General features: G+C 38.2%; 1 protein-coding gene across 3 annotated transcripts in view; it reads left to right on the top strand.

Moving 5' to 3' along the window:
• The first annotated feature begins 10,867 nt into the window (after positions 1-10,867).
• Positions 10,868-16,647, top strand: part of TGFB1I1 (transforming growth factor beta 1 induced transcript 1) — a 546,447-nt gene continuing 540,667 nt past the window's right edge. For all 3 annotated transcript variants that reach the window (XM_044086607.1, XM_044086606.1, XM_044086608.1), the window contains exon 1: positions 10,868-11,060. In XM_044086607.1, coding sequence (XP_043942542.1) covers positions 11,048-11,060 — 13 coding nt within the window. In that variant the 5' untranslated portion in view covers positions 10,868-11,047. The remainder of the gene's footprint in view (positions 11,061-16,647) is intronic.

Below are 16,647 nucleotides of genomic sequence, written 5' to 3'. Positions count from 1 at the left end.
CACACACACACACACACACACACACACACACACACACACACACACACACACACACACACACACACACACACACACACACACACACACACACACACACACACACACACACACACACACACACACACACACACACACACACACACACACACACACACCTGGGCAAGGCTAGCACAGATTTACTAGCTATGCTCCCTTCTGCCTAGGGCTGTAAGGTAGTTACACTGCATCAAGACAATCCAAAGCCAGCTACTCTAAGGCTCTTACAAGGGTACCCAATTATACTGAGTGAAATTAATGTTGGTCTTTCGGCTTTTTCCCGGTAAGGGGTAGCCACAGTGAAACTCTGGTCCACTAATGATTGACAGTAGATTTTTACGAAATGCCGAGGTGCCAGCTCGACACTCAACCTTCAACGAAGGCACGCCCACTTACGCATACATGTCTTTCGAATGCTACCCAACCATGGGGAGGACATGCAGGCTCCACACAGAAGGCACTCCCAAGCCAAGCCGAGAATCGAACGGGAGAACCTCTTGCTGTGAGGTAACAACGCTACCGCACTGAGTGAAATTAATATTAATACAAATGATATTGTTTAACCAACACAGTAAGGCTTTCAGGAGTGGCCACCGAGTCATCAAATAGATATAAGTACTCTCAAAGGTTAAATTATTTTCTAAAGGACCAGCCACAATGAAAAGTTTAAGTGTATTTAATGTTGTTGTTCTTCTTCTTTCGGCTTTTCCCAGTTAGGAGTCACCACAGCGGAACTCCGGTCTGCTAATGATTGGCAGTAGATTTTCATGAACACCGAGGTGCCAGCTCGATGTTCAACCTGCAACGAAGGTACGCTCATTTATGCATGTCTTTCGAACACCACTCGACCGTGGGGAGGACATGCAGACTCCACACAGAAGGCACTCCAGCCGAGAATTGAACGGGAGAACCTCTTGCTGTGAGGCTACAACACTACTGCTGCACCACCGCAGCTTTTTAAATATATTTATAATAAATACTAAAAGAACATGAAAATACAGAATATCTATTTACAATAAACACCGGAGTTGAATTCAATCACAGGAAATATTAAAATAACACAGATGAAGAGATTCATACAGATACAGAAAAACAGTACTTAACTAATCTCATTATATTTTCCTGACTGATCTAAAGAGTTACTTTCCCCTGGCCACTTACTAGAGCAAGGCAAGATGAAATAGGTGAGTTATCCTTCTATGTCAGGTTTCAAAAACAGACTGCAATGAGGCTTCTGTCTCACCTAGTATTAAAACATCATTCATTGATGGATTACAGAATGACATCACACATATCTGGTCATCTGAATTCTGGTTCCCATACTACACCCATTACTAGAAACTGAACCTGAATCTTGCACATGTGTTACCATACACACAGGTAGAGGTTTACTAAGATGTGTTATAGCAACTGGAAGCTATAAAACCATTTCAACACTTCCAGCCTTCCAAGATAGCTATTAGTTCATTACTAAGAACAATACGCAAGGATTGCTAGTCCTTGTTTTCACAGACATTTTATCTCTGTCTGCAATAAGAACTGTAAGATACAATCTTTATGGCCTACCAGGTAATTTCATTTCAAACATTTTTTCAAAGTTAGCTGGACTGAGATTAACCTCTTCCTTTCCAGTATCCCCTGTTACAATATTAATTTCAACAGTTACAATGGTACATTCTGACATATTTGTATATTTCTCCTCTGTCCAACAGGACACACTGCTGGTACATTTTTAACACAAGCAGCTTTACAAATACATTTTTCAACACAAGCATCTATACAAATCAGTTTGATATACAAATTACTATAATTCTTTACAAAATTCCAGCTAGCTATGCTGGCGTATGTTACACATCCACTGCCCTACTTCTACTGGCATAGCTGGCAGTGCCATACATCATCACAAGAAGTATCACATATGTAATTGTGCAACTGTAATAAGTTCACTGTTTCTTAAATAGTTACTTATCATGCAGGTCCAGGAGACCACTAATGAATGTTATGATGAGCCTGTTCCAAGTATGCAGTTTCCCCAAAGCACTATGTGGTTAAGTGACTGGCTCAAGGTCAGACAGTTGGCAGATGAAGGCTGAGGGAAACAAACTCCATATCTCAGGAGGCAGCTTGTCAGCAGTTTATAACCTTAATTGTCTGCCCTAACCCATATAAAACAGATATATGGTCCCACCTCAGTGATACCAGGTGGTGAATGTAGTCTTTTTAGATAAACATCCATCACATTCTTTAATCTTAAACTCTATGGACATCCTCCCCTATCAGCGAGACCCCAACCCAAAGACCTTAGCATGCTTGATGTGAACCATGTTCTTTGTCAGCGAATTATGGTTCCCTTTACTCTAATCAAGTATTCAAATGCTGACTTATTAAACTGTTTAAATGAAAGCTTCAAGTTTTGGAAACTGGCTATTTATTTATACTCTGTTGTTTTATAACCTCATGAAGAATGTATACGCTTTTCCTTAATGCTGTTTAACCTCAGGAAAAAAAAAATATTTAAGTTGTAGGGAAGTGACATGTGGCAGGGCTAGCTGTCCAGTGTTGTGAACCTTGGCTCTAGGTGATTGTCACTGTTGAAGCGACAACCCAACCTCGTGTAAAATGGCAAAAAGGGTTTGTGAATAGATGGAGGTAGGGAAGTGGCATACTTTTTTTTTTGGATATTTCATTGTCAACCTCTCCATTCCACTGATTAATTTGCCTGAATTTCTTTGACTTTAGCACTGGCATCACCAAATTACAGCAGGTTATCACTCTCTGTGTGAAGATGTATCTCCCAAGTTCTTCCTAAAATCTTGCCAGCACTACTGTTACATTGGGGGTCTACAGTGACCCCCATGTTTGAGTGAGCAATATACTTCAGTCTATAGCTCTTAAATAGCTTTTCAGACAGCAGTCATTTTAATCTCATGTCCCTTCGTGTGACTTGAGTAAGTGAGTTTAGGCCTTTCTGTCCATCTTAAGAAGTGGGACCTCCTGGACCTCTTTCATCTTAATAGCCATCATCTGTATGATTTCCAGTAATGTAATGCTTGACCATAAAAAGGACTTGCAGGAATAAAATTTGTAGCACTGATGAAGTATAACCAGCAAGAAGCACAGTGCCACCTCTCTCTTATTAGAAGTAACCCCTGGGGTGGCAGCAGCACCCCAAAATCAGATTGGAGTTGCACATATGCTTCCTGCACTATATTATGTAGGTTATACCCCTTTAATGCCATCCCAAAGCCCTTTTCATTATTTGGCTCACACCACTGTATGTCCCCTTCCTTCTGAGCTGTTAGGTTTCTTTGGACACACAGAGCACCTTCCACTTCCTGGTATCAAACCACAACCGTGACATCATCAGGTTACCATGTACAAAACCACAGTGCTGCGCTCCCATAGACCATTTGTAGTGACTTCATAAGAGCCTCAACAATTGATCTGTATATACTTGCAACTCCTACAAAATGTAAATTGACTCATGTCCATACTCTCACAACTACCTTGATTTATATTTCATCGAGATATTAAATTAAAAATGATTGTGAACTGATGGTATAGTTTTGACAATGCTTGTATGACTCTTTCATCTGTGACATTCATTTAGTGTGACTTTGTAACTTTTGTCCTACTTAGGCAGAACCGTCAGTCTGATCTGCAGAACATAAACTTGCAAATACTGCAACACTAAATATTTGGGGTATCTGTTTTCATTTATTCTGTTTTATTCAATAACTCTTAAGTGCTTCACTTCAGGCAACTATTGGAAGTGTCAGGTTACTCAAAATAAAAACTGCTGCATTAAAATCAGAATATCATTAGATGTTATTATGGCTGTGAACTGTGCTCTTACACAATTTTTGAGAATGTTTGGTATCAGTCTGTGACAAAAGTGGACCATAAACTGCCACTGGCTAAAAGACATGACTCCAACAACTTAATTTTCAGGTGTATGTATTTATGCTGTTTTATCACATCTGTGGGTATCAGTCATGTGTAGGAACCAAGACTCGTCACAACAGTTTATTTATTTATTTATTTATTTTTGTTGTTTACATAAATCCATGTCACCGGACGCAAGCCTACCACGGAGCCACACTTTAGGTAGAAAAGACTAGAAGGTTTTGGTAACTTTGTATTAACAACGGGTAAGAAAAGTGACAAGTATGTAGTCAGCAAAATGTTGGTACATTCACTGCATATGTGTAGAGGCTAGACACTGACACCATTATAAGGCACACACTAAACGTTTTCTTTTCTCCTTGGTTTGGAATTGCTGCAACAACACTTTTAAAATATGGAAAAATAGATTTTAGAGCTACCCTCTCAACTCAGAAACATCAGCAAAACATAATAAAAACTCCAAGAAAGACTCAGCTAAGCTAGAGGCTTCACTGCATAATACTTTAAAACTCCTGAAGTGAAGGCCCATGGGATATGTGCAAATGACCCCTTGAGGACATACCAGTGTTTCAGGTGCATGGCTTCTGAATGCCCATGGCTTTTCACTTTTTACTTTTTAAGTCCTTAATCTGTATTCAGGCCATTAAAGCCAAATTCCACTAGCTGTAGACATGTCATGTTTTTCCTTTTTTCTGAGCTCATTATTGCATCACAAGTTATTCGTTTGGCTATAATTTAGAAATAAAGAGCTTATGACCAAGCTTGATGTCCATGAGCATTAAGGTGCCCGCAAAATATCCCAGATAACATCCAAACCCAAAGGTAAAAAGAACATTAAGAAGTGACTTTCACAGCAGCAGCAGCGCTCTGCAATGTTTGCAAAGAATACTCCTGAGTGAAGTTTAAGGTTCAGTTTAACGTAGGAGTGACTTTGCTTTATATACCATCATTAGAAAAGGAAAACTGAATGATGGAACACTGAAGGGCATGGCATGCAGGACAACATGCCAATTTTATTTCACTGCGAGTCTTGATTGCCCATTAAAGTTCTGAGTGAAATACAATGTCCACCTCAGGGCACATGAAATAGGTTAATAGCAGTTGTAATAAGATTTGTAACAGCTGGGACTGTGCTTTAAGCAGCCTTTTCTCCAGTTTGATTTGTTAATAAAGTTGTGTTATGTAGTGAATATTGAAACATTTAAGCATCTCAGAGGAAGTAAGAACTTCCAAGAAGACAGAGTGGTTCAAAGAAACAATACAATAACAAAGGGTACATCTAAAAATAGAAGAAGAATGACTCAGAAGTGAGGTGAGAATTTTTTTCTGTCCATAAAGAGAGTTGCAGGTACACGTAATAGTCATGCTAAAGAAGATGTGGAAACTGTGGTGGAATTCAATAATTTTCTGATTTGGCAAAAAAGTGCTAAATTGATGTGGGAATATATGGAATATGCTTGAGATGACATATAAACATGCAATTAGGCCAACACAATTAAAACAAAAGCTCTGACTGGTACACCCATGTACTGTAGGTAGCTTCTTGCAGCTGATCCCCCCTCCCCATGTAATTTCTACTCCTTTCGATCTACCCCGTGCTAATTTAAAGATTATTTGCTGCCATGTTTACATTATTTACTCTAACATTAAATTTCCCCACTTTTATTCCAGATCTTATCTTTTCTGTCAGCTATGCCCTCTTCCCCTTCCCTTTTCCTAAGTTTATTTCCTCTCACCTTTCTCCTCGCAGTCTTCTATATCCACGTCATATTTTTTCTTCTCTTCTCCAGTGTAAACATTCCCAGATGCTGCCATCTGATCCATACCGGTACCGCTTTCATGACCTTCCGCTGCACTTTTTCTGGAAGCTTAACTTCTCGTTCCCCAATAAGTTTCCAAAACTGATCATAACATTGCAGATGCAGCCTCACAAAAGCCTTATACAGCAGAATTAGGACTTTTACATCCCATGTTTTACTTCAGTGGCTGTGCACATTAGTAATCTAGTTGCCCCTTCCCACTGTTTTCTTCCTTTGTTTCGAGTTATTCATTGGAGGTGGGATAATCTGTCATTATTTTTCATTCTCCATACTTGTCAAGACCTTTCAGCTAATTGTAGTTTATTTATTTAATTCTGATAACTGGGTATGTAGTCTGGCCATAAGACCCTTTTCAGCCATGATCCACAAGGCAGAAAACATAATATTGCAAGACAGTCGTCAGAGTGTATAGAAATGTATAAACTTTGTAGACAATGCAATAAAAAGTTTACAGTGCATTACAGTTATATATATATATATATATATATATATATATATATATATATATATATATATACATACACACACACACACACACACACACACACACAAATAGAAACCATACAATTTCAGCTTTCCTTCAGCATTATATTAATAAAAGTGCTGCATGTTGATTTAGCAGTTAATTCTGCCTCACAGCCTCATGGTTCTAGGTCTAAAGTTTAGTTAGGATATCTGGTCACACTCTGAGTGAAGTTTGAATGTCGTCCCTGCATCTCCATGGATTTTCTTTGGATATTCCAGCTTCTGCTCCCTAAGGGGGAAAAACATGTTGGTGGCATGACTTCTCTAAACTGTTCATTATATACGGCATTTTACTGTTTATTGCTGTATTTGTTTTTGTCTTCGTGGCCCAGTTCATGTCTGAAAAGAGTTCAGGAATTGCCAGCTCAATTTCCTGGATAACAAATAAATAAAGTTAAAAACCTGACTTTGCATGCAAGCATATTATAATTCAGTTACAATTTCTTTGTCCTTTCCATTAGCCTCAAAGTCCACTTCTCTAACTTTGTTATCCCCCACATTTCCCCAGTCTTGGTGTCAGATGCAAATATGTTAATCCAGTGTCTGATAATTGCAACAATTTTCTTCTCTATCCTCCACAGTTGCCACAATCTAGGGTTCAGCTTCAGACAAACTAATCCAGTGTGTGATACTTGCTGTTAAGGATAGAAATGATGGTGGCTGACAGACCAGGGTTTGAATGCTATCATTACCAACTGAAATGAAGGTAAGACAGTGGAAAGGGGCTTTTGGTGCTATGATCCACAATACTGCCCCAACCAAATTTAAATATTTTAAATCTAAAAAAACCTTAAATGTTATGGTCATCAGGGGTATGGTATATTGAGTCACATGCACTGGTACTAAATAGATTAAAATATGAACAAGGCAAATAAATATGGACCAGTACACAGTTCACTAAATGCAACTTCGTTTCAAGAACAAGCAAAAACATGCACTTTTGCCCTGAGTATGGGCCTACACCATTCACGCCCACAAATAGGCTCTATACTATAAAAAAAGTGCAGCTCCCCAGACCCATTTCTCACAATTCTTTCTGTGTTTTTTTATGCCTTCCAGTTCTTGTTTACCCATATTAACTCTTATATTCACACAGACAAACATTAATTTCAAGGAAGGCATATTGTCTATGATTATAGCCTTCTGTCCTGGCTCACAGTATTTCACTGCCACCACCATAGGTTTCCAGGCTGAGAACCTCTCAGTAAATGGGTCACTCTTGTTAATAATCCATATCAAACACAAATTATAATTTGCAGATCAGTCTGGCCAGTGGAGGTGAATGCCAGCAGCTTGTCAGCAGTTAGCTGTAAATACCTACTTATCAAATAATAATTAACATACATAGATGGCTAACCACAAACTTTAAAAGTGAATAAATATAAATACTTTGCCTACAAAAGAATGAGTTACACAATACAATTAACAGTTTATACAGAGATAGATTGTAATTGTACATAGAAGCATAAAATAATACTTTTGAACAAAAAGATTACAAGAAATAATGAAAAAAAACCCAACAATTTCCATTTATCCCCCCCCCCCCAGCTATTCTTATGCAAAAGAATTACAAGCTACTAACTCCAGGCACAGAAAAATTGCTGAACTAATAAGTCACAGGCTGCAGGTAGCACTCGTTTTTAGGTATTCTGATTTTCTCTTTTTAAACTATTTTTTTTATCTTTTCTTACAAACTGCAGACACAATCAAGCAGGTTTTCAAACATAATTGCATGCTAATAAGCCTGTCTGTTTGTTCTTGGTTGGCTATCTCTTTAAAGTATCTTGTAACTGCTCTTTTATGACATGATAGTTTCATGTCCTGGGAAAAAACACAAATCTTATGATTGTGTTTTCACATCATGTCCAGCAGTAGGAAGTTACAATCTTCATTTATAAACTCCATTTACATTTGTTTGCAGTCATAGAAAAAAGATCATAAGTTCATACAGTTCTTCATGCCACAGGAAAACACAAACATATAGCAGATTAAACTACGTATTTTAGTTTAACTCCTTTAGAGTTTACAACTTAAGTGTAGGCACTTATCTGCTGCATTCTGATTCAGAAAACAGTGGCATGTTTATACATTATTTATATATTAACCTCACACCTTTCTTAAGTATGTTAAATAACTCTGTTCATAAAACAGATTCTTGGGGTACTTCAGTTGCCATCTCTAACTCCCTTAGCCTCAGTCCCCTAATTACCATCCTCCATTTCATCCCTGATAACCAGTTATTGAACCACCTGTCTATATTTATGGTTCCTCCCACATAAGGAATGCATTAGTATTTATTTTTTAATTGATGAAACATGATAGCTGCAAGCATTACATTCTTGTTTACTTACCAAATATTGTAGAAATGTGTGTGTCTTCATGATCTGTAAACCATGAGAAACAACATTTTTTAAATGATCATTTATTCTCTGAGTTGGTTTGTGGTTGTAATTGCAAAAAAGTCATTTACATGAGAGTATGTGTTTAGATGATGTATGTACTCAAGTACGTAGTTATGTGCAATTGCAGATGAACCATTATGGTTAATGTTGTTGGGTTCTGAGGAACAATAGGATAACTACATTTAAGCTTACTCTTAATCTGTTGATTGTCTCCCTCAAACTTTTGTGTGTATCTGTCTCAAAGTCTTTGTTAAATTGTAATGGTCCCTGTTGGTGTACTTCTGCTGTTACCAAATATAGAACTATTAATGATGTTGATATAAATCTCCTTTTTGATAAACATAGTTACTCTATAGCTTATTTCCTAACATAATTTGAACAGCCAGCTTCTGAGAATGTTTTAAACTTCCTTTCCAGCATAGACATGAGGTCTATAGGCATAAAGATCATCCAAACCTTTTTTTACCAATCCTTATGTAAAGGTACCTCTAATATTTTCTACCAACCCAGTGCAACTTCTGCAGTCACCAGAAAAAAAAAAGTTATAAGGTCTAGTTAGGTGAGTATCCAATACCTTCTCATCTCCTTCAACATTATAGGAGGACAACTTCTGGACCCTAGGCATGTGACTCTATAAGTGTTCTCTCATTTGTTGTCTTTTCCCAACATTCACTCCCAATGTCCTTCCAAATTGGAGCTCTACTACTCATCTCACAGAACTCTGCTGATTGTCTATCTGTTTGGCTTATCGACTCCCCCTCTGTGACATGGGTGGTGCTCTTTTGGTGTCCCGCAAGGGTCTGTTCTATACTCATCCTGTTCTCTTATGTCCTCAGCGGTCTTGTTTCTGATATCTTAGACTTAAAAGCCACTATCTACACAGATGATACTTCTGGATGGTAGTAAACTTACTGCTGGTGTACAAGACCTCACTATAACAATTGATTCACTACAATTTGGCATGAAATCCTTTCATAAATTCAGATAAATCATACAGTGTGCTGTTTGGTACTACTGATCCCAAATTAGTCTCCTCTTCACAACTCCATTCTTTGCTCAACCTATTAAATCAAAATGACTTTTTGCTGCAGCTCTCTTTCCCTTCATCTGTTTTCAACCCCTGCTTCTTTAAACATTCTAGTCTCACTTCACTTTGTCTCCCGCACATGCCAGTAACTTGTTTTCTTTATTTTGCAGTACTCCAGATGTTCTTCCTAATGTCTTCTACATCTTCTTCTGAAACTGTTTTCAGTTTACTAACCCAATTTTTGCATGTTCATTTTAACGTTATTAACTTTGTAATGATAGTTGGCGTAACTGCTTTGATGTATATAGTTACTAGTTTCTGTTAAGACTTGTATCATTGCTGGCTATTGATGAAATCCTGTCCGAAATGAACACATGGCCAAGTACCTAGTTAAGTGTTTTGTTTTTTTTTCTTTTGACTTACAAATTACTGAATTATTAAACAGCAATATATACAGAAGTCGTCTGAAGCACTCTGAGGAGCTGTGCCATGCTTCGTACCCGTCAACTTCTTTACTCAAGAAATCTGGACAAAGTAAAAAATAATGGGTAGGAGGCGCAAAAGGAGAAACAAATTTTAAATATTACTGTAAATTTATGCATAGCAATGCCAAAATAATAATAAAAATAAAGAAATAAATCGCGTAATTATGTATAGCCACTCAGACATGCAAACCAAAGAGCTTTCCTGGTCAGCTCCATTTCGATTGCCGGACTACTCTGCTAGCAGTAGCAGTAACTACATATACTCAATGGCACAGGATGCTCAGGGTCTTCTGGAAGCGTTTTCTTGTCCCTATGACAGGCATCAGAGAAGATCAAACTAATTAATAATAATAATAATAATAATAATACTAATACTACTAATAATAATAATACTAATAATAATAATACATAAAATCGTTCAAGATGGTAAGAGAACGGGATGCATGTATCGCTAGAAGGGATGCCACTGTAGGCTCCTCTGAGCGTGGAGCTTTCTGCATTAGCTAGCAGGGGCTGCATGTAATGCTTGAGGTAGGAGATGCCAGTTTGTATGTGCATTTTCTCCTATATGAAACTTGTTGTGTCCCATCAGAAATTCCAGCTGCCTTACATGGTCAGCCCCTGTGAGGAATGTGCTGGCTGACGTCAGGGCGGGAGGGAGGTAGTGGCAGCAGGCAGCTAGCGAACTTTTTTGTGAGTAGTCGTGCTGTACCTTAGTTGCTGTACTAACGTAGTGTATAATTAAATATATATACCAATATATCGTTTGCTGCATAGTCAGGAAAGGAAAGAAGGCGACCGTGCAGCTCCAGCTCTCCATCATCTCTGCACCCGCCCTGCACAAAAATGGACGATCTCGGTGAGTCCGGGTGTTGTGGGGAAACAAGGGGTTGGAAAAAACAAGTATGTTGCTAATTTGCTGTATTTATTATAGGCCCGCACTTTCCTGTGGCACCTAAGCACCCATTGATCTTTCACTGTATCCTCGCGCAGCTGGCACACATTAGCTGTGGTGCGCGTGGAACCCAGATTCCCAGAGCCAAGTAGGCAGCGCGCAGCTGGAGCGAGCCAGGGTGGTAGTCTTGTGCGCGGCTCGAACCCTTATGTTTTCGTTGCATGAGACGGCTTGTTCACGTAATTTGGTCAGGGATGCGTGCAAACTTTTGTCCTACTGCGTTCGGAATGATTGGTGCACTCATGACTGCTTTTATAGATATTTATTAACAGCTTTGGCTTGCTATCCCCTTTTAACCGTCTTAAATAGTAAAGATTTCTTATTGTTTTGGTGGTGGTGGGTCCCCATTTTTCTAACGTTTGCTCAGATATTTTAATAAAGTGGGTGCCACATTGCATGGCTTCAGGTAACGCTGGAAAATAGCTGTCCAAAATGGTTACTGATCCTTAAAAATATACTTAAAGGGCCATGAAAGTAGTGTCTGAGGTACCATAACAAGGATGAGCCAGTGAGGGGTAGACCCTAAAATGAACTGTGGCCAGTGAATGATTTCAGAGCTGCGGTTTTACACCTTAGATTGTTATTGTGTTGAGCTGTCAGCGGAGGCTAACCATTTTACAAACATCTTTCGTATAAACTCACTGACAGTTTTCATGTTTGCTTATTTATATTTATTGTTTGTTGACCAGGTGGTACTATGCAGTCTCAGATGCAAATTCTTTTCGGAATTAATTTGGCATTTGATCAAGTAGAGTTAGTGGGAGTCGAACTTGCCTGTGTAGAAGGCACATTGCTAGCTAGTTTTATCTCATGTAGTGTGAACTGTATATTATTAGCCCCTGTGTTTTCTCTCTGCACCTTTCGTTATGCTAACATTTTCAGCTTCCTTTTCGTTGTGTGGTATAATACACATGTATGCACTCTTATAAAACAGCAATCCTGGGCATGCTGTTCTCTTAACAAGCAGAGCCTGCTTGAGTTTCCTAGCATTACAGCTCAGGTGAGGGCAAAGAGATGTTTTTGTTGCCAGTCAAGAGGAGGTGTTGGTATTTTGATCCCAGCAAAAGGCAGTCACTGGATATGTGTTTTATAAGAAACCCTTTTGTTTCTAAATTGCTGTGTGTGTGATTCAACATCTTGTGGTTCTGTGACATCACTAAAACATAATTGCAAGGTGAAGTCAGAGGATATGGCATCTTAAAAGTAACAGAATGCAGAATTTCCAAGACAGGAGACTGTTTAGGCACCAAAGGAACTATTTGATTTGTAGATGGAGCAGTTATTTTTAAAACTGACTGTTTTTAACTTTGTAGGAAATGCGTGTTTGCAGTGATGTGCACATTTATTTCTCCTATAGTTACTTTCCGTCACCCATAAACTGTCTGTGTCATACTTTGTTCTTGCATGTTGCTATCCCGTTAGTGGCCCTGGAATGCATCTCATTAGCATTTGTTATATTTCCTTTTTCTTTGGTGGTGTGCGATCATGTCCTCTGCAGGTAATGTGAGTTATATATATAAATGCAGCAGTGTCCTTTAGAAGGGTAGTAACCCCTCCCTGCTGTTTACAGTGTGAATTTTTAGTAGTTCTATTTCAGTCCTACTGAAACATATAACTCCTTCCCCTGTTGCCCACAGGTTCCCCTACGTCTTTCAGGGAGCACATGGCTACGGTCTGATGATACCATCTGTCCTGGAATTCAGCATGCCACTAAGGGAGTAGCTGTGTGTGACCTGCCTTCCCATTCCCACGCACTGGGTTTGGTTTGTGCTTCTGTCTGCATAACATTCAAGTATTTCTGAAAGCCAAGCATGCAAGCATTTCCTAAAGTCAATAAAATGTTGCAGAACTTGGGTAACTGCTGTTTTTAGTCTGTGTTTTCTTTCAGTACAACTGACATGCACGACTTTATCTAATTCAGTCTTTAAACAATGCCACTGGTTTTTAAAAGTTACAAAATGGCAGGAACAGTGTAGAACTCCCACAGGGTGGAGGCTTCGGTGGTGCGTGAAATTTCAGTGAGTGCAAGGCAAGATGCCAGATGTCATTATCTTTTGCCCAAAGAACTTCTTGCATGTTGTGCAACACTTACAGGCTTCTTTGCAATTACTGTCTGCATTTCAGTTCCCAAGGAATTATATTTAATTGTATTTATTTATTTGGTGACCAGTTAAGTGAACTGTTCCAAAAGGAATTTTTATAGCCATGTCCCAGAAGTGCAAATAGTAAAGAAATACAGCACAATAAATGTCAATCCTCCTTCTTCATCTCATTAGAATGATTCCATTTTATTGTACAGGAATATATTATATGTCTGACCTAATTCAGTGGTTTAATTGACAGAGTTTATATCACTGCAAAAACAATGCATTACATCCACCACAAGATATTGGTTAGCCCATAAACGTGAAAGAGCCGTATAAGAATATAATAATTCCTATTTTCTGAGGGATGTGACTTCAGTTTTTAAGACAATAAGACTATGGATAGTATTAGTGTCATATATGTGGTAGGGGATACTGCAGCAAGGATAGTATTAGTGTCATATATGTGGTAGGGGATACTGCAGCAAGGATAGTATTAGTGTCATATATGTGGTAGGGGATACTGCAGCAAATGGACCAGCTTCAGTTGACTGAAATGCAGCTGTACTTAACAGAAACTTGTTTAATTAAAATGGTTCAGAACAAGGACCCTGCAGACCCTGTACAGGACCGACCTTTGACATACCACCAAGTAAGTTTGACCTACTCTGGGGTCACTGTACTTCAGAGTAGGCTTTGTTTCCATGGAGGTGAGATTTTTGTACCTGGTCATTGTGGTGAAATAAATTTGGTGAATCGTGTTTTGCTGAGTAGCTGTCTGGTCAGTTTTGTGCTCTACTCCAAAGGGTAGCATCAGTGATTGAAACAAGTTGTTGCTGGGTATTCATGCTACAGGAGAGCCTCGATAACATAACAAGATGAAGAACAGAGGTTCTAAGAGTTTCTCTGTGCATCCTAAAAACAGAGTGAAACTACAAAAGATGGGTTGTGAGCAAAGTTCATTGGGTTGTAGGTAACTCTAGGTTGTGGGGTAACGTTCTGTAGGGAGACTGTGTAGTCTGCAGATTAGAGTGCTGTCATCTTACAAAGGGCACTTACCAGTGTTTGCATTCTATTAGCATTGTTTGGCAAGGCTGTATCAGGGAGAGGTGTTTGTCTGAGCTCTGCTATCATGTCACGTCTGCTAATCGAAGGTAAACAGTTCCACCAACATCGCAGGCATGGAGATTTATTTCTACCTTTCTCAATACAGAAGGTTAAAAAAAATAAAATAAGGGGCTGTTGTGATTTAACTTTCAGCCTTGTACATTTATGTTATTTGTGGGCTGAGGATTTAAATACTTTACTGTGTATTTAATCTGCCTTAATTTGATACTGATAGGTGTGATGAATATAGTATGTATTTAAGAAATGAGAGGCACAAAATATAGAGGCTTATATTTATGTTTTATCTCCACAGAAATACATGTTCATTTATTTATTTATTTGTTTATTGTGGCTGTAAGCTTGACAATTTAGCCCTCCTATACTCCCAACTGGCCCATTTTTGCCCTGCTGTTAAGTGATATAACACCTCACATCATCCTATTACCTTGAGGGACCACATTATCAGTAATCAAATCTCATTTCCAGACAATATGACATAGGAGACAGTTGCCAATCAGCTGTTACATACAGCTGTTAGGATTCTTGTTAGGCGTTTAACGTTTTCAGTCATCATGTGTGCGGACTGTGGTACGTTGAATGTGTTATTGAGTTTTGCCACACACTCAGAATTAAGCACTACATCAGGAAACATGGTTTTAGAATACATAGCCAATACGGATTCAGTGAACAGTGTTAGAAATGAAACAAGTGTAACCTGACACACATAAACTAATGACAAGTTTGTGTGAAGTAAGAATCAGAAATGGTGAAATGTAGATTGTCATAACTGCATGCACTGAGCAGGTCTTTAAATCAGCTTTCTCTTACTAAAATACAGCCAGCAGAATCATAGCTCCTCAAGGGTCAGTTAAAATCACTTGGGGGAGTCTTTTACAGTCCCCACATTTCTGGCAAAACGTTGTTACATGCTCTGTTCTGAAGCTGCTATGTTCTTTAAAAGGATGTACCGATCTTTTTCCATTGGAACTAGAGGTGGTTTTCTACATCATAGTGATCTCCCGATTAACTGCCTAACAATATGTGTTTGTTTGTGTAGTTAATTTTTAAGTACAAACTGAATATTGTTCCTGTAATCCACCTGGCTAGTTTTTTTTATTCATTTGTTAACCTCATACTACACTAGACTCCTATACCCTTTAATGGGTGACTAAGAAAGACTTTCTGGTTATCTTTATTTATTTGGATGCTTATAGTTTAAAACATTGGGCATAAAACAGGGAGTCTGTATGTTTATTCGACTTATTGGAGTTTGTATTACACAAGCTTGGTGATAGCAACTTGTAAATGACATTTCAAGTGCACATGCTGTCACAATGCAATTGCTAAAGCTTGTCACTTTATGAGCTGATGTTGCACATTGTTGAAACCTAGTGTAACAAAAAGAGATACTGCCAGCCCAGCTATCTGGAATTTTGTAAATAATTATATGTCATTTGTGAATATTAATATAGTTTATGTAGAAGTGTGACAGAAGCAGATACTGCCATCCCAGCTATTTGGAATTTTGTAAATAATTATATGTCATTTGTGAATATTAATATAATTTATGATAGAAGTGTGACACAAAGAGATACTGCAGTTTTGTAAATGGTTATATGCCATTTTTGAATATCAACATGATTCATATGCCTGTGTTACAAATGTACTAGAACTGTATGTCATATTGTACAAATGTGTGCTGAAGAGATATTTTGTAAAGTACTGAGCAGAAATGTATATACACTATTGTAACTGTTTAGATGTATATATTTTAACAATGGGAACTGAAACACAAGAAGTTAACTTCAGAAGAATAGCTGAAAACTTAAATTACTGTATAACCACATAATAAAAGGATGTTATCTTTTAGTTTCAGTCAAAAGGTCACAGAATGTCTGTACTAGATAAGTTTTTTGTATTGTCTTTAAATATGGAGGAATGTAAATTATTTTACAACTTCCACCATTTGCCAAAAGATCTAAGGTCTATGTATGTTTGCAGGTAGATGCTAAAATCAGTGGTTGTGAGCCTAGGAATTGAAGTCAGATGACAAGAAATTATGTCATTCTGTAAGTATCCCAGCAGTAATATTTGGAATATTAATTTAAGAAGTCTCTGAGAGAGACAGGGCATTCTGTATTTTGTCTTTGACCTGACAAGAAGACCCATTCACCACTCTTGCCTTGCTCTGTAAGTAAGTTAACTAGGGTATAGTAATTCTCTTAGATTCAGTCAAGAATATAGCAAAGTACAGCTTAGATGTTTTCTTTCTTTATTTGAGACTGTCCTGCAGTGCTGTT

Source organism: Protopterus annectens, chromosome 10.part0 (genome assembly GCF_019279795.1).
Source record: "Protopterus annectens isolate FY-2018-M chromosome 10.part0, PAN1.0, whole genome shotgun sequence".
Classification (NCBI taxonomy): Eukaryota; Metazoa; Chordata; order Ceratodontiformes; family Protopteridae; genus Protopterus; species Protopterus annectens.
The sequence above is the reverse complement of the archived record's forward strand: the minus strand, read 5'-3'. Positions and strand labels throughout refer to the sequence as shown.